At 46.3% G+C, this 25367-nt stretch overlaps 1 protein-coding gene across 2 annotated transcripts; it reads right to left on the bottom strand.

The window, feature by feature from the left end:
• Window positions 1–7977: 7977 nt before the first annotated feature.
• Window positions 7978–16896, bottom strand: LOC142564155 (retinol dehydrogenase 7-like). Of its 2 annotated transcripts, none has more exons than XM_075675030.1 (5): window positions 16359–16896; window positions 14194–14370; window positions 11225–11407; window positions 8947–9079; window positions 7978–8489 (listed from the first exon to the last, which is right to left on the bottom strand). In XM_075675030.1, the coding sequence occupies exons 1-5, from the start codon at window positions 16561–16563 to the stop codon at window positions 8156–8158; spliced, it is 1032 nt and encodes a 343-aa protein (XP_075531145.1). In that variant the 5' UTR covers window positions 16564–16896; the 3' UTR covers window positions 7978–8155. The 2 variants fall into 2 exon arrangements, with proteins under 2 accessions (XP_075531145.1, XP_075531144.1); XM_075675029.1 differs by having other exon boundaries at window positions 14164–14370; window positions 16359–16895.
• Window positions 16897–25367: the final 8471 nt, after the last annotated feature.

Raw genomic sequence — 25367 nt, 5'->3', positions numbered from 1 at the left:
GTGTCTGGCCGTCCAGTATTCGCCCAGGACTCATTGGTGGCGCTAAATGCGCCGCAGCCATGCCCTCCAAGTATCGCGTTTTATTCGCCGAGCCTTCCCATGACAGCCCCTTGCGCTATCTTACTGATTGACGCTAGAACGATATTGTAGTTTGCGCTGAGAGTTCAGCGAAAATTTAAGCTTAGAAATGGTCACACTGCGTCAATAGAAAATAAGAACGGGACTATATCTAAAAAAGACACACTATGAAATTTGGTTTCGTTGACTGCGTCAACTGTTCCAGTGTTTTGTGAATGTAGACGCCGTTCGAGACACCGGGAGTTGTTTCGGGGTTAACACTCGTTAAATATTTTTGCTGAATATAACCAACCCTTACATATAGCTTTCATTGATTACGAGAAAACCTCGGAAGAGAACAGCAGTTTACGATATGTAGCGAGGCACTGGAAGTGATAAGGGAATACATCCACTTAGGGCAGGTAGAGACCGCGAATCCGGATCATGAGACTGAAATAATCAAAATAAGAATGGGCTGGGGTGCGTTTGGCAGGCATTCTCAAATCATGAACAGCAGGTTGCCACTATCCCTCAAAAGGAAAGTGTATAACAGCTGTGTGTTACCAGTACTCACATATGGGGCAGAAACCTGGAGGCTTACGAAAAGGGTTCTGCTGAAATTGAGGACGACGCAACGAGCTATGGAAAGAAGAATGATGGGTGTAACGTTAAGGGATAAGAAAAGAGCAGATTGGGGGAGGGAACAAACGCGGGTAAACGACATCTTAGTTGAAATCAAGAAAAAGAAATGGGCATGGGCCGGACATGTAATGAGGAGGGAAGATAACCGATGGTCACTAAGGGTTACGGACTGGATTCCAAGGGAAGGGATGCGTGCACGCATGGAAGAGTGCACGATTGCGCATTAGGTGTAGGATGTGTCATTGCCCCATTTCAGTGCGAGAATTAGTTTATGCAGGGAAAGTAACCTAGATCAACCTTTTACGTTGAAGGAAACCAGATGACATTTACTTGAAGAATGTAGTGGAGTCAGGTGTGAAAACAGTTATAGCAATCAAGTGACAATGCCGTGCTAATTTTTGGAGTGGCGTAAAGTGTATCTAGTCCACGTTACATGCCGCAGCAACTACTGAGTTTTTGTAGTACCATTTCCTCTTTCCTCAGTGTAGGGTAGTTAACCACTCTCGCTCACGGTTATCCTTCCTTCCTTTTTTGCCACTCTCTTCGGTTACATTTCTCACACCTAGGCACGTATTTCTTGCCTTAGTAGTAGGAGAAAGCAGATATATGTTTGCCTAAACAAACGTTCACTGATGCGCTTCAACATGAGTGATGCAAGTGGGACTAATTCCACAAGCTGCAGATTTCGTAAGCCCTCTCATACGTTGATATAGGGTCTTGGTTAGCTAGCTCAACACGATCTCTTGATTAGCCGCAGTGCCACTGATCAATGAAGATGTGTTTACGGCTTAGCTCTTCTACCTATACTGTACGGGGCACAGTTGCTCGCGTTAACATATACAAATTACATGTAGTGCAGAATAATAAGCGCTGGCAACGTCCAATGAAGCATAGCATCATCTGCCAAAGCGGCTGAGTGGCTATCGCGTCTTGCTGGTTACCACGATGTTTAGGTTCGATTCCTGACCAACCGCCGGAAGGCGTGTGCTAGTTTCGATTTCCAGGAACATGCACGCTCCAAGTGGTTGCCGGACATCCTAACTTAGTTTTTATTTCTTTTTTTGGGAGTTTTAATCGGACGAAGCGCGGGAAGCGGTTGTCTTCGTGCGTCCGTCGAGTTTACCGCCGCTCACCCTTGCCACTCGCTTAGCGATATCACAAGTCGGATCGCCCTTGGTCATCTGCTTCGGTTGTCGTTCGAAGTGTGAAGATGGGGAAGATAAAACAGAGAAGCTGGATCAGGCGTGCAACGAACGGAAGACGCAGGAAGCCAGGTCAGCCAAGCATTAGACGAAGATGGCTAAATCGGGGCATAACATGTGTTGCGCGGTTCTGGTGTTCTAACACCGGGAATTCCAGTTCTTCGAAGCTTTTCAGGTCTCCTGATGACAGCAGGTAAGTACAAGTATTTCGCTTTATTTTCTGAGCAGCTATTCATTTTCCAAGAGTAAACCAGTTCTCTGAGATAGGAGCAGTCGCTCGACCCATTCGTCATGACTGCAGCCCATATGCTGTCGGTGAAATACAGGTAGTCGAGGGCTTGAGTGCGTGTTTGTTGGGCTATACTCTTTGTGCGCTCTTTACTCTATCGACACATACAGCCAAGGCTAAAGTAAAGACAAATGGGCACAGCCGTGGTGTTTTCTGAAATTTCTAGAGCAATGACTGCAAAAGAATGCAGGTACGTAATTTATTGTTTCATTTTGGTGATATCGTACTGAAGAAGGTTGAAGCTCTCAACTGTATCTGAATTTGAGAGCGTAGACGGCACAATGCGCTCAGTTACCTTGGTTTATGCTCAGCTTTGGTGTATGCCAGTTTTTGAGCAGCTGTATTATAGACGAGTTGCAGCGTTATTTCTTTTGCCGGCAATGTGCATTTAATAGTATCAGTAATACAAGTATAGAGTAGTTAATGCTAATTAAGTGCGAAATGGTAATCACCCTTGCGATGAAAAGCGCTATTAAGTTTTTTTAATGAATGGTGGGTTCCTTCTGTTGCTGTTGTGTCAAAGTGGTGTCCTAATCTCTCCATGCTTTTCTGTATATATGAATAGGACGCAAAGTACTACGACAGGCAGATTATATGCGCTTGTAAGCTCTACAGAAATATGCTACCTTATCCCACATAGTTCAAATAATGAGAGTAATTATAGGCTCCTTCCTTTTCATGCCGATACATGTAGGCAACTTAAAATTCTGTGGGTACTTACTTCTCATGCTGTCAATGAAATACATCTATTGTACTGTACCTTCCATCTGTAAGCCACAAGATGTGTCGCCGTCATAACATACCTGGTAGTCCAGTTCAGTGTGACCAACCCATGATCGTTAATTTTCGCATTGATTTGGTTCTTATGGAATCTATGTTCCCTCATTATGTACAAGTTCCCGTTGTGAATGAAAAGTGCTGCTGCAGAGAGGCACTTTCGCACTGCGTGGAGGTCAATCTTTTTACAGTAGAGAATGTGTGAATAAAAACAAGAGACGTTAAACTTTTACTTGTGTTCAGTTTTGGCTGACTGAGAAATCGCCAGCTTTAGTGGATCCACTTCACAACACACGAACAAAACTAACGACTGATGGTGCCGGGAAGTTATTTTCTTTATACTACCCACCACAATATTTCTGGACTAGTTGAAGAGTAGCCCTAAAATTAAGCACACATAAGGAATTTCAGAGCGGCTATTTTCGCTAAATAACGATATTAATATATTACCTTTAAATATTGGTATTTAGCGACGAATCTGAACCTGGCAACGTTTAACGTTAGAACGCTATCTAGTGAGGCGAGTCTAGCAGTGTTATTGGAGGAATTAGAGGGTAGTAAATGGGATATAATAGGGCTCAGTGAGGTTAGGAGGACAAAAGAAGCATATACAGTGCTAAAAAGCGGGCATGTACTGTGTTACGGGGGCTTAGCGGAGAGACGAGAACTAGGAGTCGGATTCCTGATTAATAAGGAAATAGCTGGTAACATACAGGAATTCTATAGCATTAACGAGAGGGTGGCAGGTCTTGTTGTGAAACTTAATAAGAGGTACAAATTGAAGGTGGTACAAGTCTATGCCTCTACATGCAGTCATGATAACCAGGAAGTCGAAAGCTTTTATGAAGACGTGGAATCGGCGATGGGTAAAGTCAAAAGAAAATACACTATACTGATGGGCGACTTCAATGCCAGGGTAGGCAAGAAGCAGGCTGGAGACAAGTCAGTGGGGGAATATGGCATAGGCTCTAGGAATAGCACAGGAGAGTTATTAGTAGAGTTTGCAGAACAGAATAATATGCGGATAATGAATACCTTTTTTCGCAAGCGGGTTAGTCGAAAGTGGACGTGGAGGAGCCCGAATGGTGAGACTAGAAATGAAATAGACTTCATACTCTGCGCGAACCCTGGCATCATACAAGATGTAGACGTGCTCGGCAAGGTACGCTGCAGTGACCATAGGATGGTAAGAACTCGAATTAGCCTAGACTTGAGGAGGGAACGGAAGAAACTGGTACACAAGAAGCCAATCAATGAGTTAGCGGTAAGAGGGAAACTAGAGGAATTCCGGATCAAGCTACAGAACAGGTATTCGGCTTTAACTCAGGAAGAGGACCTTAGTGTTGAAGCAATGAACGACAATCTCATGGGCATCATTAAGGAGTGCGCAATAGAAGTCGGTGGTAACGCCGTTAGACAGGAAACCAGTAAGCTATCGCGGGAGACGAAAGATCTGATCAAGAAACGCCAATGTATGAAAGCCTCTAACCCTACAGCTAGAATAGAACTGGCAGAACTTTCGAAGTTAATCAACAAGCGTAAGACAGCGGACATCAGGAACTATAATATGGATAGAATTGAACAGGCTCTCAGGAACGGAGGAAGCCTAAAAACAGTGAAGAAACTAGGAATAGGCAAGAATCAGATGTGTGCGTTAAGAGACAAAGCCGGCAATATCGTTACTAATATGGATGAGATAGTTCAAGTGGCTGAGGAGTTCTATAGAGATTTATACAGTACCAGTGGCACCCACGACGATAGTGGAAGAGAGAATAGCCTAGAGGAATTCGAAATCCCACAGGTAACGTCGGAAGAAGTAAAGAAAGCCTTGGGAGCTATGCAAAGGGGGAAGGCAGCTGGGGAGGATCAGGTAACAGCAGATCTGTTGAAGGATGGTGGTCAGATTGTTCTAGAGAAACTGGCCACCCTGTATACGCAATGCCTCATAACCTCGAGGAGGAGGAGGAAAAACTTTATTTGCTCTAATTGGTTAGAAATTAGCGGTGGCAGATGCGGTCGGCCGTCTTCACGGTCTTCTTCCCCATCTGCGCAGCGTACCGGAGTCTTGGAAGAACGCTAACATAATCCTAATCCATAAGAAAGGGGACGCCAAAGACTTGAAGAACTATAGACTGATCAGCTTACTGTCCGTTGCCTACAAAGTATTTACTAAGGTAATCGCAAATAGGATCAGGAACGCCTTAGACTTCTGTCAACCAAAGGACCAGGCAGGATTCCGTAAAGGCTACTCAACAATAGACCATATTCACACTATCAATCAAGTGATAGAGAAATGTGCAGAATATAACCAACCCTTATATATAGCTTTCATTGATTACGAGAAAGCGTTTGATTCAGTCGAAACCTCAGCAGTCATGGAGGCATTACGGAATCAGGGTGTAGATGAGCCATATGTAAAGATACTGGAAGATATCTATAGCGGCTCCACAGCCACCGTAGTCCTCCACAAAGAAAGCAACAAAATCCCTATAAAGAAAGGCGTCAGAGAGGGAGATACGATATCTCCAATGCTATTCACAGCATGTTTACAGGAGGTATTCAGAGGCCTGGAGTGGAAAGAATTGGGGATAAAAGTTGATGGAGAATACCTTAGCAACTTGCGATTCGCTGATGATATTGCCTTGCTTAGTAACTCAGGAGACCAATTGCAATGCATGCTCACTGACCTGGAGAGGCAAAGCAGAGGGGTGGGTCTGAAAATTAATCTGCAGAAAACTAAAGTATTGTTTAACAGTCTCGGAAGAGAACAGCAGTTTACAATAGGTAGCGAAGCACTGGAAGTGGTAAGGGAATACATCTACTTAGGGCAGGTAGTGACCACGGACCCGGATCATGAGACTGAAATAACCAGAAGAATAAGAATGGGCTGGGGTGCGTTTGGCAGGCATTCTCAAATCATGAACAGCAGGTTGCCACTATCCCTCAAAAGGAAAGTGTATAACAGCTGTGTGTTACCAGTACTCACATATGGGGCAGAAACCTGGAGGCTTACGAAAAGGGTTCTGCTGAAATTGAGGACGACGCAACGAGCTATGGAAAGAAGAATGATGGGTGTAACGTTAAGGGATAAGAAAAGAGCAGATTGGGTGAGGCAACAAACGCGGGTAAACGACATCTTAGTTGAAATCAAGAAAAAGAAATGGGCATGGGCCGGACATGTAATGAGGAGGGAAGATAACCGATGGTCACTAAGGGTTACGGACTGGATTCCAAGGGAAGGGATGCGTAGCAGAGGGCGGCAGAAAGTTAGGTGGGCGGATGACATTAAGACGTTTGCAGGGACAACATGGCCACAATTAGTACATGACCGGGGTAGTTGGAGAAGAATGGGAGAGGCCTTTGCCCTGCAGTGGGCGTAACTAGGCTGATGATGATGATGATGATGATGATGATTTAGCGAGGGTTTGCTGTATAAAAGTTTTTTATTTTAATTGCTTGGCACTGGTGCTTACGAGCGCTGTTCCAGTAAAAAAAACGTTTAGAAGCTTCCAAGGTAAACGCGGCCGAAAGAAAGCGGATCGTAAACCCGGCACATTTCAGCGCGTTCTGCTCCACGATTTGGCCAATGTCGCCGCACGGCCAGCAGACCTGCAAGAGAGCACGAACACAGCTCGCTTGCATGCGAAGCTTGAAAGGAGGGCTTCGCGACAAGCGTCTACAGTGGCACATTATAAAGCCTCCTCCTCCCAGGTGGGGAGCCCTTCCTCTCTACCTTCTGACCTCATCAGTGACGTCATGGAGGCATTGTTTTGTTGGTGAATTATTTCTCGTTGGATATCCGGGAACCGCCAGTGTTGGAAGTGGCTCTGCCGCCGCGTATCGGTATGGGACCCAGTGTCCCAAGGGAGGTACAGGGAGTCTCCGCACCCTGTCCTGACCCCCGCTGTCGTATTCACTGTGCGTTGGGTGGATGGGTCTTGTGCTATGTAGGGCCCACACCAACGGTGGCAGAAGGAACTGTGAATCGAAAATACGACACAAGCTGACACGAAAAGTGCAAGCTAACAACTGGTTTGTTGTCCGATCTAATCACATTTCCGTCAGCGTTCCTTTTGTGGCCGGTAGTGCATGCCATACATATCGCAATAATAGTGAACGTACACCCAGAAGCTCCATTAAAGGATGCGGTAAACGTGCTTTGAGAGCACGTTAAAGAACACCAGTTGGTCGAAATTAAAGCGGAACCCCCCACAAGAGCGGGTCTAATGCGTAGTGTGTTACCAGTAAACTCCACAATGTAACGCCTTCGGTGACGGTGTCTCTATATAGAGAGGCAAATTACTTTTTGAATGTTCTCACTGGTGACTTCAAAAAAAAAAAAAACTCTAAGATAAATCAGAATGTAAATTTAACCATTCCTAAAAAAATCTACGTGACAAATCATGCCAGTGTTGAAGGTAATGCAAAATCAGGGTATTATTATAAAGTGTGCGCTACCAAATTTGACGAGTTGTTATATGTGTTGATCGACATGACTACTGTAAATACTATTCATTACTGCGTCAGAAGGCAATCGATCAAATAATACCCAACGCATCTCTTTGTGCCTAATAATAAAGTTATTTCCATAATTTAACGCATTACGTATAAGAGGTCAATATTTGCAATAATATCTGTAAAATTTAACGGCTGGCTCGATGTGAGTGCTATGTTTATGGTGCAGTTCAAAGGGTGCTTTCTGCAATGTGTTCAAATTCCCATAGCGCAACAGCTAGCACGAACGAAAAACAAGAAGTGGTCACAGCGCCTGTGATCGTCTCTTGTTTTTTGTCCATGTCTAGTTGTGGCGCTGGCGGATCATGCACACATTCCAACTTGTACAGTTCTCACCTTACGTGCGTGCAATGTTTGCGGCATGTTTTAAAAATACATAATTTAGGATGCCTTAAGAGGACTACGGCATAATTTGTGACTGAAGGGCTAGCATGGCGTGCGTTGCAAACGTTCAGAATGTCAAGCACTTGTGAAAACATCAGAACCATGTTCGCATGAGCAGGAATTACTGGCGCATTGTTCAGCTTTGTGGCTCCACAGAGAAGCTGCAAGCCGTTACAAAACCCTGGTGATTGATTTGCTGAGGCTTGCTTGCAGATAGCGCCAACATTAACAGCATTATGACGACATTTCGTATGAAAAGATTTCTCGAATTCATTTCTGACTAGGGCCGTCACTTCATCCTGAGCTGAATCTTCCGAGTAATGGCAGCGATTAGGCTCGTTATATCACTGGGTAATAAAGTCTCGAGGAATATGTAGGGTGCGTCTCGTCCACAGGGTGACCGGTAGAGATACTTAGGGTAAGTTTCCCTGACTGCTTTCTCTATGATGTCGACAGCTTCCTCAGGGTCTTCTCTCATGAAAGTACTGAAGGTGTCATCGTTGGTCTTCAGCCAGTCCTCTATGTCCTGGTGAGTGTAGTCAGCGACGGATTCTGGATCTTGTTGCTTGAACTCTCGCAACGCGAAGTCCATGGGAGCCGAGCCTGTTTTAAATATGGACGTCCTAGACATGGGAAAGGCATAATAAACACTGAATTAACGCTCCCTTTAGATGCTGTTTTGAAGCATACAACTAACCGTTCATGGTCACACACGCTGAGCTTCCCCTTAGTATGTTAATGGTATAAAGGCCAGTGCATGGATGTTTAGCTAAAAAATACATTCAGCTAAACTTTACATAGACTGGTGAGCATCCTGCCTTACTAGAGGGTGGCTATGGCATTGCTTAATTTCGTCTTGAACCTTGTGGCTTCCTATTAGCATATTGTTTGGGCAATAATGCAGTTATTCCACCAGAAAATCAAGGGCAACAAACTTGTCACTTATGCTGGCGCATAATAGAGTTTTCTAATATACACATTTAATACATTTATAAGGAACAAATGAAGATTTGTGTAAGATTTGTGGCTGTGCCCGCTTTTTAAATAATTTTCATTTATCTTTACTGTTGGTAAACCTACCGGTAAGCCGAAGGCTCCACTGTAACGAAGTCGACCCCTTTGCCATAACATTCTCGGCGGAGGCCATCCATCATGGATACCACGGCGTGCTTCGACATGCAGTAGGGCACGCTCATGGGAATTGTGAAGTGGCCTGCAATGGGTCAAAAAAATGACTTAAAGCGAAGCATACATCCGATAGAGCTTGTGTAGGTGCAGTACAGTGCGACTACAGGTCATACAGAAGTAAGTAGACTTTTGCTTGATCAATAAATAGAATTTAGTAGATCCTTCAAGCTTGCAAAACAGACATCTTAAATGAAGTTCTTTTGCCAGCATGGGTTCATTACTTGTTAGTTCTACAATGTGCCCTCTCCGAAGCACTAAGACAATACAACAGCCCTCAAAATTCCTGGCGCAGTGCGTGTTTGCCTGCGCACCGTTTTGGTGCGCAGGCAATCCGAACACCACAGCGATTAAAAAGACACATTGTTCCCACATTCAAAAAACTTTTATAAGGGCCTCAGATGACATCTGTTCCCTGAGGTCCGAAGTGTTCAATCTGCTTTGGACCACGCTTAAGCCCCAAATTAAATGAAAGGAACCTATCGCTCGTGCGCAAGAAAAGTTGATGGCGCTTTCTAGTTATATGCTGAAGAAGTAAAGGATCTTGCAGAAAGTATGAGAGAAAGTGGAAAACTTTGAAAACGTAGTACATTTCACTCATTTTCTTGAAGACGACAAAAATGAGTAGATTGCGAAGTTTCTATCACTGAATCACTATAAATGTAAAAAAACAAGAATGGGTACACTTACTTATAAATTAGGGTTTTTAGCAAACACTGCTCTGATACTTTATTTCAGCCAGAAATTAATATGAGCCTCGCACCATGGTGTTACGTCCGTGTCCCGTTTCGCTGCCAGGCATATACATCCACAGCTTGCACAACAATGTTAATTTACTGTTAACAAAAAAAAGGCACTGGGCACTGAATTCCTGCACAAGTACAGTGCACCGTGTGAAAAGACTGAATGTGCTTTCAGACAATAGTTGGTTTCATAAAACAGTCACTGATAATGAACTTCTAATTGCCTACAGTTGGCTTCCATCTAGCATAGATGAGGGTTTGCGATGTGTGAGTGATTGCTGAAAATGGAGAAATACTACGAGCATTGTGTTCAGGTTGGAGACATAAAAGTTAAGATTAGTTCACTAGGGCACAAATCTTTTGGGTTCTATCAGTACAAAAGGCCAAATAAATGATGAAGTTGACATAATTTTCAAGCGAAAGGCGTGAGATACATCTTGAAACAATCGCTGCGCACAATGAATTAGGTAAGGGGGTCGATATCCCGCACCTCCCCCCCAAAAATGTTACGGGGATGACATTTCTTTAGAAATTATTACTATATACAAGGTTACAACACCCAAAAGCAGCGGCGAGGGATGCAAGGCTTTCGTGCGTGCGTCTGGCCACCTAGTCGCCGTAGCCTTCGTCCGACCGACAGTAACAACAGCCCGTCCACTGTCTCGTGGCAATATCATGCTGCAACTTTGCACATGGTCAGTTGTATACTGGTACATTGCTACAACTATGATGAGAAGCACCTCGCTCTACTAGACACAAATAACTTAGAGGATAAAGTAAAGCAAGGTAGGCGAAGGCGCTTTTCGGAGCTGCCAGGGGTGAACGTGACGTTAGCGGCTTTGAAAAGAACGGCTGACAGTTGCTTAAGCGATGGTGAAGTGCTTTAGTGTGGACGTACTAAGACGTCGTCGGTGGCTCGCCCTCTGGCGGCAAAGCAACGAAGAGAACGGTCAGGACGGAGCAAGAAGGAAAATCTTTACGTATGCAGAACCTTTGCCCACGAGAGGCACAGAACAGAAGTAGCATATGTACCACAGTAGGCAAAAATACGTCGGCAGAGTGTGTTTGTGAGGTGAGCATCAGCGGCTGACGCAATGTTAACACAAAACTGCCCAACTCCTCACCCCCCCCCCCCACATCTAAGAGTAGCGCGCGGCTACCAAGAACCGTCGCAATTGCCCTGTGGCAATGCGTGGGGCTGCTGATCTCAAGGCAGAGTTCGACCCCGGCCTCGGCGTTTGCACTTAGATGGGAGCGAAATGCAAAAACATTCGTGTACTTACGTTTAGGTGCTTGTTAAAGAACGCTAGCTCGCCAAAATTATTCCTCGTCAACAGAAGAGTAAGTGCTCACCATGTGTACTTTCAATTTGAAGCCTATAAGTGTGCGATTGGGTCATTTAGAACACGTGCGTGTGCCATTCTACCTACCTAACGGGCTAGCGACAGCGACAACCCTGCCTTTGCATTTCTTCAAGAGAGGTAGGAACTTCTTGATGACTCGAAGGACTCCGAAGACGTTGACGTTGAATACGTCGATCACCGTGTCCATTGTGAGCCACTCCAAAAGGCCGGCGCTTGCGATGCCGGCATTGGCAACAACCCCCCAGAGCTCTGTGTCGAGGAAGTGAAATAATAAAAAAAACTGATAATCACAATGAAATGAAATCAGATTCATTCATCATCATTTTCCTGTAAGGCAGAAAGAAAGCCTTCCTCTCCACAGCTTTGAATTCTTGCCTGTTTTTGTTTGACAATTGCATAGCCAGTTCTGACCGTGTACTTTGATACATAGCAAACTAGGTCTCTTTGATATATTAATTGTGTCGTCGACTGTGGGGTGGGGGCGGGGGGTTCCCAGCGCTAGTGCATTCAGTGTAGGTGAGACTAAATTTCTTCCTTTCTTTTTTTCGCTGTCCACATACCTCTCCGCCTTGTTACTGGAAATATTGCGCATGAAGTTTTCGGGAGCCAGACGATTGTCACTATGCACCGTAATTTATCTTAGAGACGAGTGTAGACCTTAGCTTCATTGACTTTGCTACTCTATAGCATGCGTTGCGGTCGCGTCACTTAAAACTATTCATCATCTGTTCTCTCTCATCTCATCATCATCATCATCTGTTCTCAAAAGTAGGTGCGCGGTTCTTCTCACTGTACGCGCGCGTTTAGGAGATTGGTGTCAACGATTGCTTTCAAAGTGCATTTTGCGATGTAGAACTTCCCCGGCGGTATAAAGTATAAAACCAAAGAGTTAAACGCATATGAATTGTGCCTTGCGGAAACGCCTCTGTGCTTATGTTACTTAGAAGAGAAAAGGGACTAGATAATAGAGCTGAAGGGTATTTTACCTTCGTAACAAAACCCCACTAAACCAACCGGCTTTCCAGAGCCTACTTAATTATTATGCAGTGCAATAAATTTGGATACGATACTGTGGTTGAGCAGCAAATGCACCATAAGTATCAAAGTCGACATGCAGTGTATCACTTGCATAAGGAATGCACAGATAACAAAATGGCCCAATAATTATAATTATTTTCTTGCCACGCGGCAAAGGCTGTCCGTTTTATAAATTTTGGTTTACGTCTAGCTTTTCTAGCATTTGCCACATTACGGCAGTGTTCATAACAAAATGGAGCATTTCACTGTTTGCGGCGTTTGAATTATTATCTGGCGCAATGTTGTTTTAGTGTTAGTGGAAAAAAATGTTCACGTCTTACATCCACATTATTGACGTTTACTTTTGCTCACGGAAATGACATGGTGAAATGCAAGTCGACTAAACTTGGCGACGCCAGGAACTCTTCATCAACACGCATGCAGTTAAAGGCAGAATATTGTCTCCTTGCATGTTATTTACCTCAAACTGTTTTCATTGTTCTTATTGGGATTAGCGCTTATACACGAGAAAAGCCTGTTTTCCGGGTCATAAGCAAGTTGTAGAGTTGCCCTCCAAGGATACCTCCCCCTCACCCACAAAAAGATGTACTTCTTTGTTTCGATTTGGTTGTTTACATTGCTTAAGTTGGGACATTTCTCATAGTATTTCGCCTTTCCATGGAGGCTGGTAAATTGATTGCGGTTGAAATGGTAAGTGAACTAAAAAAATTCGCAGTTCAGCCCCAAAGGCGAAGCACCGATTGCGATAGCAAATTAATAGATAGCTGTACTAAGTAAGGATATTAGTTTTATCGGCCGTCGAACTTTGTTAGCATTCGCTTACAACCAAAATTAACAATGATAGAATGTGTAAGCGTGACTCCACGAGGACGTAGAAAGAAACAGATTCACACAGGCAGCTCTGTTTTTGCGTGTCTGCCTCTTTCTACGTCATTGTTCAGCCGCGCTTACCCATTCTGTCATGGATTCAAATGAACTAGCCCGTCAACGTGTTTTACATAAATTAACCAGCGCGGTACCACGCGCGCACAGGTAAACGTGAACACATCTCGCTCAATGAAAGCGGAAACTGTCTGTGAAAACACTGTCTGTGGAAACTGCCTGTGGAATCGCGGCGGTAGCCACGAGCCAATTGACCTCCGTGCATCTGTCGATCCAAAGCGAACGTCGAAACGCGCATACGAAGCTGCATACGAAGCATACGAAGTTTGCAGAGTGCATTACGAGCAGGGGCGTAGCAACGGGGAGGGCCGGGGGGCCGTGGGCCCCGGGTGCACGGGGCCAGTAGAGGGGGGGGGGGGGGAGTTGTCATACGCGTCTTAAGACACCCGAAAATTGTCGATATCTTCGCCTTCTTCGACTACACCCGGAGCGAGGGGGGGGGTGACAGAAGAGGTATCGGCCCCGGGTTCCAGACGATCTAGCTACGCCACTGATTACGAGTACTCTGCAAACATCGCAGATCGCTTCGAAGATGAGGCCCGCGCGGGTGCGCGCTTTGGCCAAGTAGCAGAATGCGTTCAAGACACACGAGCACCGGCAACGCGTCCCTGCGGTGTCCGCCAAAGGCATCTACTACGGCGTCCACGATTCGCCTGGCCAACGCTGTAATAGACACCTCCATTATTGTCTCCACTCTGTACGGAATGGCGGGCGAGGAGGACACCGAGACATTCTGGCAGCCGCCGGAGAAGAACGCCCCTCCTCCCTTGCCTGACCCTTGCCTCGCGCACCACAGGAGAGGGCACGCATCCAGGCCGCGTTATTCGCTGGCGTACGCGAGATTGAGCCGCGTTGGCCGGCTTACCCTCACCCGCTTTCTCTCATACGGATCCTCACGGCGACGGCGATGCTAACGCCGACTGCAGAAATACGCCTGGAGTGTCCATATAATTGCTATCACAATAAGCCAAAACAAAGCATGTGATGTTGCCCTAGAAAATAAAAACGAACAAACGGTGCCTTACCCCTTTCGCCGAGATGCTCTCTTATCGTACCTAAGGCTTTGTCCACTTGCTCCTGTTTTGTCACATCCAGCTCCAAAATAACTACGTGTGGAAGAGCCTTCAGCTCCTCTGCGCCAGCGCTGTTGGAACTGAGACAACTGGCAAACACCAGGAAGCCTTTGCGCGAGAGTCGCTTCGCTAGTCGATAACCAAATCCCGTGTCGCATCCTGAAAGTGAAGTGTTGAAATGAACAAAGCTCCATTCAAATTTTTATGTTCAGGTGACCTAGTAGGAGACTGTAATCCTCCTTGACTATCCCCCCTCCTCCACTGTTTTAGCGAGTCTGCTTTCTTTCTCAGCTGTCCCTTGCCACTTGCCACCTGTAGGGTAGCAAACCAGAAGCTTTTGTTCCTGTTAACATGCCTGCACTTCTCATCTCTTTTGTTCTCTCTCTTTAAAGTGGAACTATTCTGCGGTCGAAATGAGCTCTCACATACGCAAGAAGAAATGACCCGGAATACAAAACTGTGACATGTAAATTCATCACAAGGGATGAAGATAAACAGACAACAATGACGGCGCCATGTTTCTCGTCTCGCTTTCTTGATCTTAATCTTTTGCGCTGTTCCGAGTCGTGAATTTTAACCTACTTGTAAAATTCTCTACTCCTCAAGAAATCTTCAAAGTGAAAGATCCAACGAAGTTCCCCAAATACGAGGTTATGTGTATAGGAACTATCCGCTGTAAACATGTATACGGGGCATGATGTCCGTTCGAAGGAACATAGGGTGCACTTGTGAATCAAATTCGTCGCTAAGTGGTCGGCAAGCACTGTTGTTTTAGAAATGTAGTTACATAATTTCCGCCATACCACCCACAAAGATATAAATATTTGGGGGAAGTAATTAAGTACCACAGCAACAAAGAAGCTCGACTGCACAACAACTCTAACATTTAGGGGAAGTTGAAATACTTAATCCTCACGTATTTTATATCAGTCAGTACACAGATAGCAACTTCTTTTCCGTGTACACAATTTCTGAATGGTTTCTTTAGACCTTTCACAGTTCCCTCGTTCATTTAGCAAGTTTCTTCAGCATATATTTCACATTGAAGCGATGATCACTTCATTGCAATGACAAAGCGTTACAGCGTGGTTGCATGTGTGTTGCGGCACTCGCATCATGCTGCATAGCGATTTAGTATAGCAGTTAGGATGGTAACGCAAAAGGCAATTTGTTAAAAATTTGCAGCATGGTTGTAAATAAAAGGTGAAGATCTATCACTCTTTGGACACTTCGAACACAGCCTAGATTTAGCTTTGGGATGTGTAAAATAAAATAAGAAACGTTAAGCACAGCAGACTCGTAAACTAACGAGCACAGTGAGTAACTCACATGCTCCTATCATATGATGTGCCAATACAGGACTTACCACTGTGAACCTCCCGCTAATTTGGTTAGCACAGGAATTAATGTTTTGCCCTAAAGATCAGGTTATTTGGTCTTAGATGATTATTTTGCTCAGTATCAGAGCTTGGCAATCGGCTTTATGATGTCCACGCATGTGTCCAACTTTTGCAGCAGTTTTGGACAACGCAAAACTAGCCACAAAAATTTAAACGGGTAGCTGTATTAACGAGTAGCATTACTGCAGCAGTAATTATGGCATCGTTGTCATCACCATCACCCCCTCCACCACAACCATAATTATCATGGTAATCAATTTCCTCCGTCTCCATTGCGAAGTTGCAGGATAAAACACACAAAGTCGGAATTTCTGGCGTTTTGAAAAGTCGACTACTACTACTGCTACTACTACTACTACTACTCCTCTTCCTACGACTACTACTACTACTACTACTACTACTACTACTACTACTACTACTACTCTGTTACTCTTCCTCCCTAAGCAATTTCCAGAGTCTAATTCACACTTGGGTGATTTGTGTACTGTCCGACTTCATACTACCGAAAAAGCGCCTACTTCACGAAATTCGTACATTTACACTGTAAGTCATGTATTTGTTTGATACATACACTTTTGTTATCATTATGTAGGAGTGATGAGTTCAGTTGAGAGCCAGTTAGCACTGTTTCTTTTTCTGCCCATGGTATATCGCTTTGAAAAAGGAAATTCAGAATCAACTCAAGTGAGATTCTTAAAAAAAAAGCATTCACAACAAACATGCACAGTCCCTTGAAGGCATACTCACCCGTGATTAGCACCGCCCGACCTTCGCCGCCAACCTCGCTCACAAAAAAGCGTCCGAAAACTAACCGAGACAGCGTATAGGACAGAGTCAGGACAATCCACGCTGCACCGACTATCCTGCTGACTTTTTGCAGAGAAATGAGGTAGTTCCACAGCTGCCAGAAGACAAGCAGGAAGGCGAAGAACAAAACCAACGACGTCCTCATTTGCAGACTGGTGAAGCTCGGCGCGAGCAGATCTTTGTTGCCACAGTGAGCGTGAAATCTCTCTTCTACTTCAAGTTTGCGGATGCACAGTGTGAGCGAGCCTCCCGAGGTGCGAGCACGCCATTGAAGGAGCAACGCCACGCATTGTGGGTATTCTTAAGAGCATATGACGCTACCTGCGCGGGGCCTCGTAAACAACTCATCTCACTGCCCCAACTCGTTTTACTGAGCTGGGCGTGGTGCAGGTACGAGTAATATTTTGCAAGGAGGATTCATTCTGTCGACGCGAGAAGAGCACAATGAAACACCGTCCGTGAGTTTGAGAGTGAGAGGAGGAAGCAGGCACGCACTGAACCTCGTGTCATTCCCTGCGTTGAGAAAACGGGTTTTGGCGGCTGTGCGAGGTCACAGCTGAAGGCCGAAGAAAGCGGCGTACGGAGTTGCAAAACAGGAAGGACTACACGCGCTTCTATTGTTCATTTGCATACGTTCGTTGATGTACGTTAGCACGCGTTCATTGGCTTTCGTTGATGAAATCACGATCTGACGAGAAGAGAAATCACAGCCCCGTACGAAGGCAAGATGGTAGACAACATCTTAGAAGCTGTAACATTTTTAGGACTCGACTAATACTCGATTAATGAATCCTTGTGTCCTGTTGTGGCAGTACTCGACCTATGTTTTGGGTTCTCGTACGCCGAAGGACTTCTTTTTTTCTTTGGTAGTTTTTTGCATTTACCGTTACTGCACGTGTTAGTACGCCTTGCGGCGACGTGTTTGCGTAATTGAGTCTATGTCCACGTCAGTAAATTACCGACTAGCGGTTGAAACCCCATCTACGTGTGCATCCGAGTATTGTATATATGTACTGCTGCACATCTCTGGGCGAGTCCTCCTGCGCTACAGTATAAAAGCAAAGTGACGATATAACAAAGCTGTAACCTACACAACTTTAGTTCCATGCTCGGCCTGCACGTGGTACATGACAAAACTGTTTTTGCTATTTATTGTCATTGGGCTGGAACTGTAATTCTTCGAGGTGCTACATTACTATGAGAGTGGCGGTGTCGTCTTATTGGTTGTCCATCTTGAAACGAGTGAGATGTAGCGCGGACAGGGGACATGGACACTGTGGCATAGTGCAGTCATGCACACGCGCTTAGCCGGCCGAGAGCCACCCCCTTCGTGTTGTGTGCACTACCTTCTGGAAGAAACATTCATTCATGCACCGCGCTCTGAGGCATCTACACGGTGTCAGAGGTGGTGCGTTAGCGACCTAGTAGCGCTACCGACGGACGAAGAACGATTGCGCATCTGTACAACCCGGGAGGCTCCAAGTTCCATCGGACCAGCGCCGTGGCGAACGACCAGCAGCAACCTAGTTCGCAGTCACTGCGCTTTTGCCACCCCCAATAGCCCTAGACAAAAGGGGAGACGTTTGGCAGAACTGGAAGGCATAGAAGCAGTATTTCGAGCTCTCCGCAGCAGCAATGTACCTGGAACAGCAGCCAAAAGAGGTACAGACAGCCGCTTTTCTCATCAGAATTGGAGAAGACGCGCGCAAAACGCAACACTTCTGCATTTGAAGCCGGAGAAGAAAAAAAGCGACATTGGAGTACTGAAGCGAAAGTTTGAAGCTCTATCCTAGCTAGTATGGAGTTTCGGTTTGGAAAGCGTGACTACAAAGAATAGCATTTTAACCATTTGTTTACTGAGCTGCGTGTGCTTTGAAATCGGTGAGTTGGAAGAACGCAGGCTAAGAAGCAGAATCATTCTAGGAGTTAGAGACAAGAAACTTCGGGGAAAGACTTCTTTCAGGAAATGCTTCTTTTGCCAAAACTGTTGACATGCGCCGAGCTCGGGAACACCGTAAAGAGAAAAGCGAAGGAACTCAGTCTCGCATGAAGGGTAGAAGTCGACGCCGTTAGTAGGTGCTGTAGCAAGCAAACATCTACAAGGACCGGAAAGCAGGCCCCGCAAAGGGACGCACAGCGTAAAATCCAGCAAAACCAGGAGCTTAAGTCTTGCTGCGAAAGAACAAGAAGTGGCATTACTCGAAGGCAATGCAGACAGAGAGGCAAAAGATTTCCGGTTGGAAACGTTATCACAAAGCAGCAAAAAAGAGGATCGCTGTACTGCAATAGTAAAAATGGAAGAAACGCCCGTCGTCGACAAGCTCGATCAGGCACGAACTGCTCAGTCATATCACGCAGTCATCTGCAGGAGATAAAGCGAAAGCAGCTCACAAACTACGCCGCCGTTCTAAGCACGGTTCTTTGACTTTCAGAAAAAAAAACAACCAAATACATTTGCGTTCATGTGACCAGCCCTGAGGGAACGTTTGAAACGGAATTCTTCGTAGTGGAAGACGACGTATCCGTGACTCTAAGCCCTCTAAGCGGCTCAGTCACAGAGAAGCTGGGCTTGGTTCGTCGAATTGCTTCACTGGAACAACAAAATTCTTACGACGTAGTGAAGCCTTATGAAGCTGTTCTCACCGGAGCTTCATAGGCGAACTCAAGTGTGTCATCTACCACCTGAAGCTCAAGCCAGGTTCCCAAGGAGTGGTCAAGTCAGCACGCAGGATCCCGTGAGCAGTCTAGGTCACAGTAAAGTGGGAACTGGACCGCATGGAAGCCGACGGAGTAGTTTTAAGGTGACGCAGCCAACAGAACGGTCCAGCTACATGGTTATCGTCGTAATAAGAAGGTACAAATATGTCTCGATCCACCAGATTTGAAGAAAGCACTGTTGAGGGAGCATTATCCTATGCCAAATTTAGAAGACAGTGCACCGTCTCTGAGCGGAGCACCGTACTTTTCAACTTTGGATGCTGCTACATGATTTTGGCCGATAAAACTTGATGAAGAAAGAAGCAGAATTTGCACGATGAGCACTCCGTTAGGTCGTTAGATTCTTACGTATGCCGTTCGGTATTTATTCCGCTCTGGAAATATTTCAGTGCGCCATGCACAAAGTACTAAATGGTGTTACACGGGCAGCAGCCGTTATGGACGACATTCTATTCTGGGGTCAGACTAAAGAAGATCATGAGAAAAACCTTGTAAACGTGCTGCGAAAATGCCAAGAGCACAACTTGAAACTAAACCGCAAAAAATATATTTTCTAACAGGAAGCTGTCAAGTACCTTGGGCAAGTGTTAGCGCGAGGCGGGTTGAGCCTGGATCCAGGGAGGCTGGAAGACATCCTTCACGTGGAGGCCCCTTGCAACCGGAATGAGCTACAGACTTTCTTAGGTATGATGACTTTCGTCTCCCGCTTCATTTCGAACATGTAAACACTGACACCTTCGCTCCGAGAACTCATAAAAAAACGCCGTATTGGTTTGGAAGGACAGACATCAAGCGAGCTTCGACCCACAGCGCGAGGCACTCGCAAAAGCTCCAGTATTAGAAAACTGCCAGAAGGGAAAACCATTCACCCTATGAGTAAATGCAACACAAAGTGGAACTGATGCCGTGGTAATGCAGGGTGGGCCCTCCGTTCGCTTACTCATTCCGCTCACTGGCGGGGGCGCAGCAGAGATGTGCTCGGATAGAGCAAGAGATGCTCGCGATTGTACACGGCTGTGCGAAGTTCGAAGATTACCTTTTTGCGCAACGAGAAGTCATTGTGGAATCGTGCCATTTCGCCAGTATACAACCGCAGCAAGGCTCAATGACAAGATTGACGTCATTCCCGAGCTACGCAGCTACTGGAGCTCCCGCGGCGAGCTGCATAATCAAGACGGCCTCGTGTTCCGGAGCAATGGCCTCATCATTCCTGCCTGACTGCGAAGTGAGATACATGGTTCTCCTCAGACATAAACATTCATTCATGCACCATGCTCAGACGCATCCACAGACACAAGGAGAAAGAATGTGCGCTAAGTGCGAGTATTTTTCTTTTTTGTCTTTATATGTCCTTGTTCCCTAGTCCGTGCTACAACTCACTGACCACATTTCTCTTTTGGTTGGAATGCTATTTGTTATCTTGAGGTACCGTGAAAGGTCTGCAGGGGAATGTTTGACCGCTCTTACTCTTGTCACGATGTGAGCAAAGGCTTCCTGACACTTCACGTAGATGCAAATATCAGAGTAAAGGCGCACATAAATGATACTTGCTGCAGAGTTTCCTATGAAAGCAGCATCAGCATTTTTCACGATTGGTCAATGTTCTCTACCGCAGGCCTTCGCGCGATGCTTTTTGTCACCCAATTGCGGTGCTTAGTGATGTTTTATGGTACCGTTGATATGTATACACCTTTTTGACACGCTCAAGAGTGAGTGAGTGAGTGAGTAAAGACTTTATTTGAAAACAAGGTATTGACGGATGACCTTGTTGTTAGGCAGCCACGAGCCCCTGGGCCCGGGCGGCTTCTTCAGCTCTCTCGATGACCTTGGCCTGCAGGTCAGGGTCGGAGCTGAGCAACACGGCCTCCCACTGCTCAGTACTACTTATTTCGTGATTTGCGTGATTTTCGGCTGGGCACGACCACATAATATGGAATAGATCCGCTTTTTGCTTACAATGCTTACATGTATTAGGGTATTGGTCCGGGTAGTAGTAGTGATAGGCTACGGGGTTGGGGTAGGTGTTCGTCTGAAGTCGTCTCCAAGCTACTTCTTGTCGCTTGTTAAGCGATTTGTGTGCTGGCGGGTACTCTGCCCTGGCTAACCTGTAGTGCTGAGTTATTTCCTGGTAACTGACCATGCGATCCCTCCCTGACCCTAGCGTGAGCCGTCCGGGTGCTCGGTTGGCGAGTCCTCGAGCGGCGGTGTGGGCGGCATCGTTGCCGGGTAGGGAGGAGTGTGCTGGTGCCCAAATGATCTGGATTGGTCGTGGGTGTTGGTTTGTGTCTATTATGTGTTTTACGGGAGCCGAGACCCGACCTTTCGCAAAATTGCGTACTGCTGCTCTGGAATCGCTAATAATGTAATGACAATGTGTGGAGGCTATTGCCAGAGCGATAGCCGCCTCTTCCGCTGTTTCGGAGCTTCTGGTGCGAATTGAACCACCAGCGCGTATTTGACCTGAGGAGTCCACCACTGCAAGGGACATGCAGTTGCGTTCTATGTATTCTGCTGCGTCGACATAGACTACGTCTTTGAAGGAGTGGAATTTCTGATGTAGGGCTTTGGACCGCTCGGCCCTCCTTTCCTTGTGGAATTCGGGGTGCATGTTTTTAGGGAGTGGATTAATTTTGAGCTGGCGCCTCTGATCGTGAGAAATGTCTACTTTAATGCTTTGCATCGACTCGTAGTTGATGCCGAGATTCTGGAGGATGTTTCGCCCGGCGGCACTCTGAGCTAGCCTTTCGTATTGAGATATAAGGTGCGCTTCTACTAGTTCATCGAGGGTGTTGTGCACACCTAGGGCTAGCAATTTAGCGTTGGCCGTTCTTATAGGTAGCCCAAGAGCCTGTTTATAGGCCCTCCGGATAATCCCCTCTATTTTCTCTCTCTCAGCCGCTTTGAGGCAGAGGTACGGGGTGATGTAGGTGATGCGGCTGAGAACGAAGGCTTGTACCAACCTTATGAGGTTGGCTTCTTTCATGCCAGAGTGTCGGTTGGCAATTCTTGAAATGAGGTGCATCGTCTGCTGAACGCATGCTTCCAGTTTATGAATTGTGTTGCCGTTGCGCCCGTGAGCTTGCATGAAGAGGCCTAGTACACGGATGGTGGTCACCACCGGGATCGCGCCTCCTCCGGCTCGCACAGTGATTTCTGGGGATGGCGCAGTGTCGGATTTGCGGTTTGTAGGGGCTCTGAGTAGGAAGAGTTCTGATTTTTGCGGGGAGCAGGCGAGGCCTTTGTCGGTAACGTACTTTTCAACCGTGTCTACAGCTTGTTGCAGCGTGGTTTCTATATCTCCATCGCTACCTTTAACCACCCACAGGGTAATGTCGTCGGCATACAGACTGTGGTGTAGACCTGGAATCTGATTAAGTTGTTCCGGTAATCTGATCATCGCTAAATTAAAGAGGAACGGGGATAAGACCGATCCCTGCGGTGTGCCACGACTTCCAAGAGGGATCTTGTCCGATTGTAGTTCTCCTATTCTTAGTTCCGCTGTGCGGTGGTTGAGGAAATCTTTGACGTAGTTGTAGGTCCTCTGGCCCACACCTAGGTACTGCAGATTCTCTAGTATAGCCTGATGCGCTACGTTGTCAAAGGCCTTTATAAGATCAAGGCCCAGGACAGCCCGGGTACCATTCTTGGGTATGTGGTCCAGAACTTGGTGTTTAAGCTGAAGCATGATGTCTTGCGTGGAAAGTTTTGGACGAAAGCCAATTATGGAGTTCGGCAATAAGTTGTTGTCCTCCGCAAAATTGTGGAGGCGGTTAAGTATAACGTGCTCCATGAGTTTTCCTACGCATGAGGTCAGAGAGATCGGGCGTATGTTCTCGAGCTGTAGTCGCTTACCATGTTTAGGTATGAATATTATTTGTGCATGCTTCCACTGCGAGGGGATAGAACCTGTTTCCCAACAGCGGTTGAAGTACTCTGTTAGGGCAGTGATAGATACGTCGTCTAGATTTCGGAGGGACTTATTCGTTATTCCATCGGGGCCTGGTGCAGATTTAGTTCGGATTTTGAGCAAGACGGCTCGTACTTCAGCCTCTAGGATGGGTGCGTCTAGGTTAAGATTCTCCGGACCAGTGTATGGTTTCTGGGGGATTTGTGCATTTGTGCCTATGTACCGGGTTTTGAGCTCTGTTAGGAGCTCGTCGTTCGTGCCCTGGTATTGGTGAGTGATCTTATTGAGGCTTTTCCTCTGCTCGGATTTACTCTTATCCGGGTCCATAAGGTATCGGAGGAGATTCCACGTTTTGGCTAGACCGAGTTGTCCCTGCATGCTGTCGCATACCTTTTCCCATTGGTTTTTGGTTAATTGGTTAGCGTATTCCTCGATTTCTATGTTAATTTGCGCGATGCGCAAGCGGAGTGTACGGTTTAGTTTATTCTTTTTCCAGCGGGTTTGCATGCTATTTTTGGCTTCCCACAAGTGCAGGAGGCGGCTATCCACCTCTACCAGACCATCGTCTTCAGGGATTTCCCTCGTGGCGCGTTTCACGCAATCTCTGAGATCGCCGATCCAGGCCTCGAGATCGTTTATATGCTCGGTGGCGGTTGTCTCCCTAATCTGGCGGAAGCGGTCCCATTCCGTGAGCGAAACTCGTTTGCCCTTCTTGCGGGGTGGACCCGCCTGAATGTGGATTTCTATGATATAATGATCGCTACCGAGGCTTTCCCCGGTATTAGTCCAATCATAGTTGCCTATGTTTTTGATGAAAGTTAGGTCGGGAGTGGTGTCAACACTGACACTATTCCCGATACGGGTGGGTGTCTGGGGGTCTGTGATGAGAGTCAGTCCCTGTTGTTGGGCTTCTAGCCAAAGATTACGACCTTTAACTACCTCTGTGCGGTAACCCCATGCAGTGTGGGGAGCGTTAAAGTCACCTAACAATAATATGGCCTTTTGTTGGGAGATTTTGAGAACCTTCCTGAATAGAGTTCCGAACTTGTGACGTCGGCACTTTGGGTTACTATAGACATTAAGAATGAATATGCTTTCATCCTCCTTACGTTTAGGAATGAGTTCAATAAAGACGTGGTCTATGTCGACTTCTTCAATATCATGTTTAATGACTGTTAGATTTCTGTGAACTAGAATAGCGGTGGTGGAATCCGACCCAGAAGCATTATAGGATTTGTACCCTGCCAATTTTGCGTGGCCTCCCGTCTCCTGAAGGGCAATGATATCAGGGGCCGCCTTACCCCGAAGGAACTGCTGAAGGTTTCCCCGTTTGCGGCGAAACCCACGGCAGTTCCACTGCCAGATATTGTAGTTAGGAGTGTGAGCCATTTTGAGGTGGCGAGGGTTCAGTGATCGGTTTGGAGATTTCGGATAGGGGTGGACGGTCATAGGGTTTGGATGCCACGCCCTTAAGGGAGCCGGAGGCCGTGGATGTAAATCTCGACTCCCAGCGAAGTACTTTGGCTTCGGTCGTGGCTACCCGAGATTCTAGGTTGGTGGTTCTGGTTTCCAGAGCGTCTAGACGTGCGCTTATTTGTTGCAAGTGGGCACCATTATCCTGATGTTGCTGAAGCATCTGGTTGGCAAGTTCAGTAATCATATGTTCTAGTTTCTCGAATCTTGGGGATATGTCTGAAGAGTTGTCTGTATGATCTTCTGCCTTACGTTTATGTGGTGGTGCTGTGGTGTTGAGTGAGGGATTAGATGGTGGGGTTGGGCGCGGCGTTTGACTGCGCTCCTGTTGTTTTTGTTGTAATCGGGTGATTTCTGCACGCTGCTTAGTGATTTCGGTTCTCTGTTGTTCTATTAACTGCCTCATTTGTTGGAGTTCTGCCTCGAGAGCCTGCATCTTAGGATACTGAGCATTGGGAGAAGCTCAAGAATATTTTTTTTCAATACTTACGGTATATTTGGGGTACTCGGTGCCAAATGGCGTTTCTTTTGTTGGTCGTTTTACTGCGACAGCAGTCAAGTGCTTGAAATTTGGCCTTTATTGTCCGTCTCATCCGTCGGACCATTCTGTTGTGCTGACGACATCCGTTGTCGTCATAGATGATGTACCGCGATGTTTGCCGGCGTCGAGGTCCCACATCATCCCCAGCTTCGCAATCACCGCAGCATGAAGCAAACGAAAAAAATTAGGGGGACGCTTAAGCTTCGCCTTTAGGAGTGGGGCGTGATAGCATTCAAAGATCCCTGCTTGCTTCTCATGCTTGCCGGCAACTGCTCTTTATCTAGCTGTAATGTTCACCGGGAAACGCTGC

Source organism: Dermacentor variabilis, chromosome 11, assembly GCF_050947875.1.
Source record: "Dermacentor variabilis isolate Ectoservices chromosome 11, ASM5094787v1, whole genome shotgun sequence".
In the NCBI taxonomy this organism is placed as follows: domain Eukaryota; kingdom Metazoa; phylum Arthropoda; class Arachnida; order Ixodida; family Ixodidae; genus Dermacentor; species Dermacentor variabilis.
The sequence above is the reverse complement of the archived record's forward strand: the minus strand, read 5'-3'. Positions and strand labels throughout refer to the sequence as shown.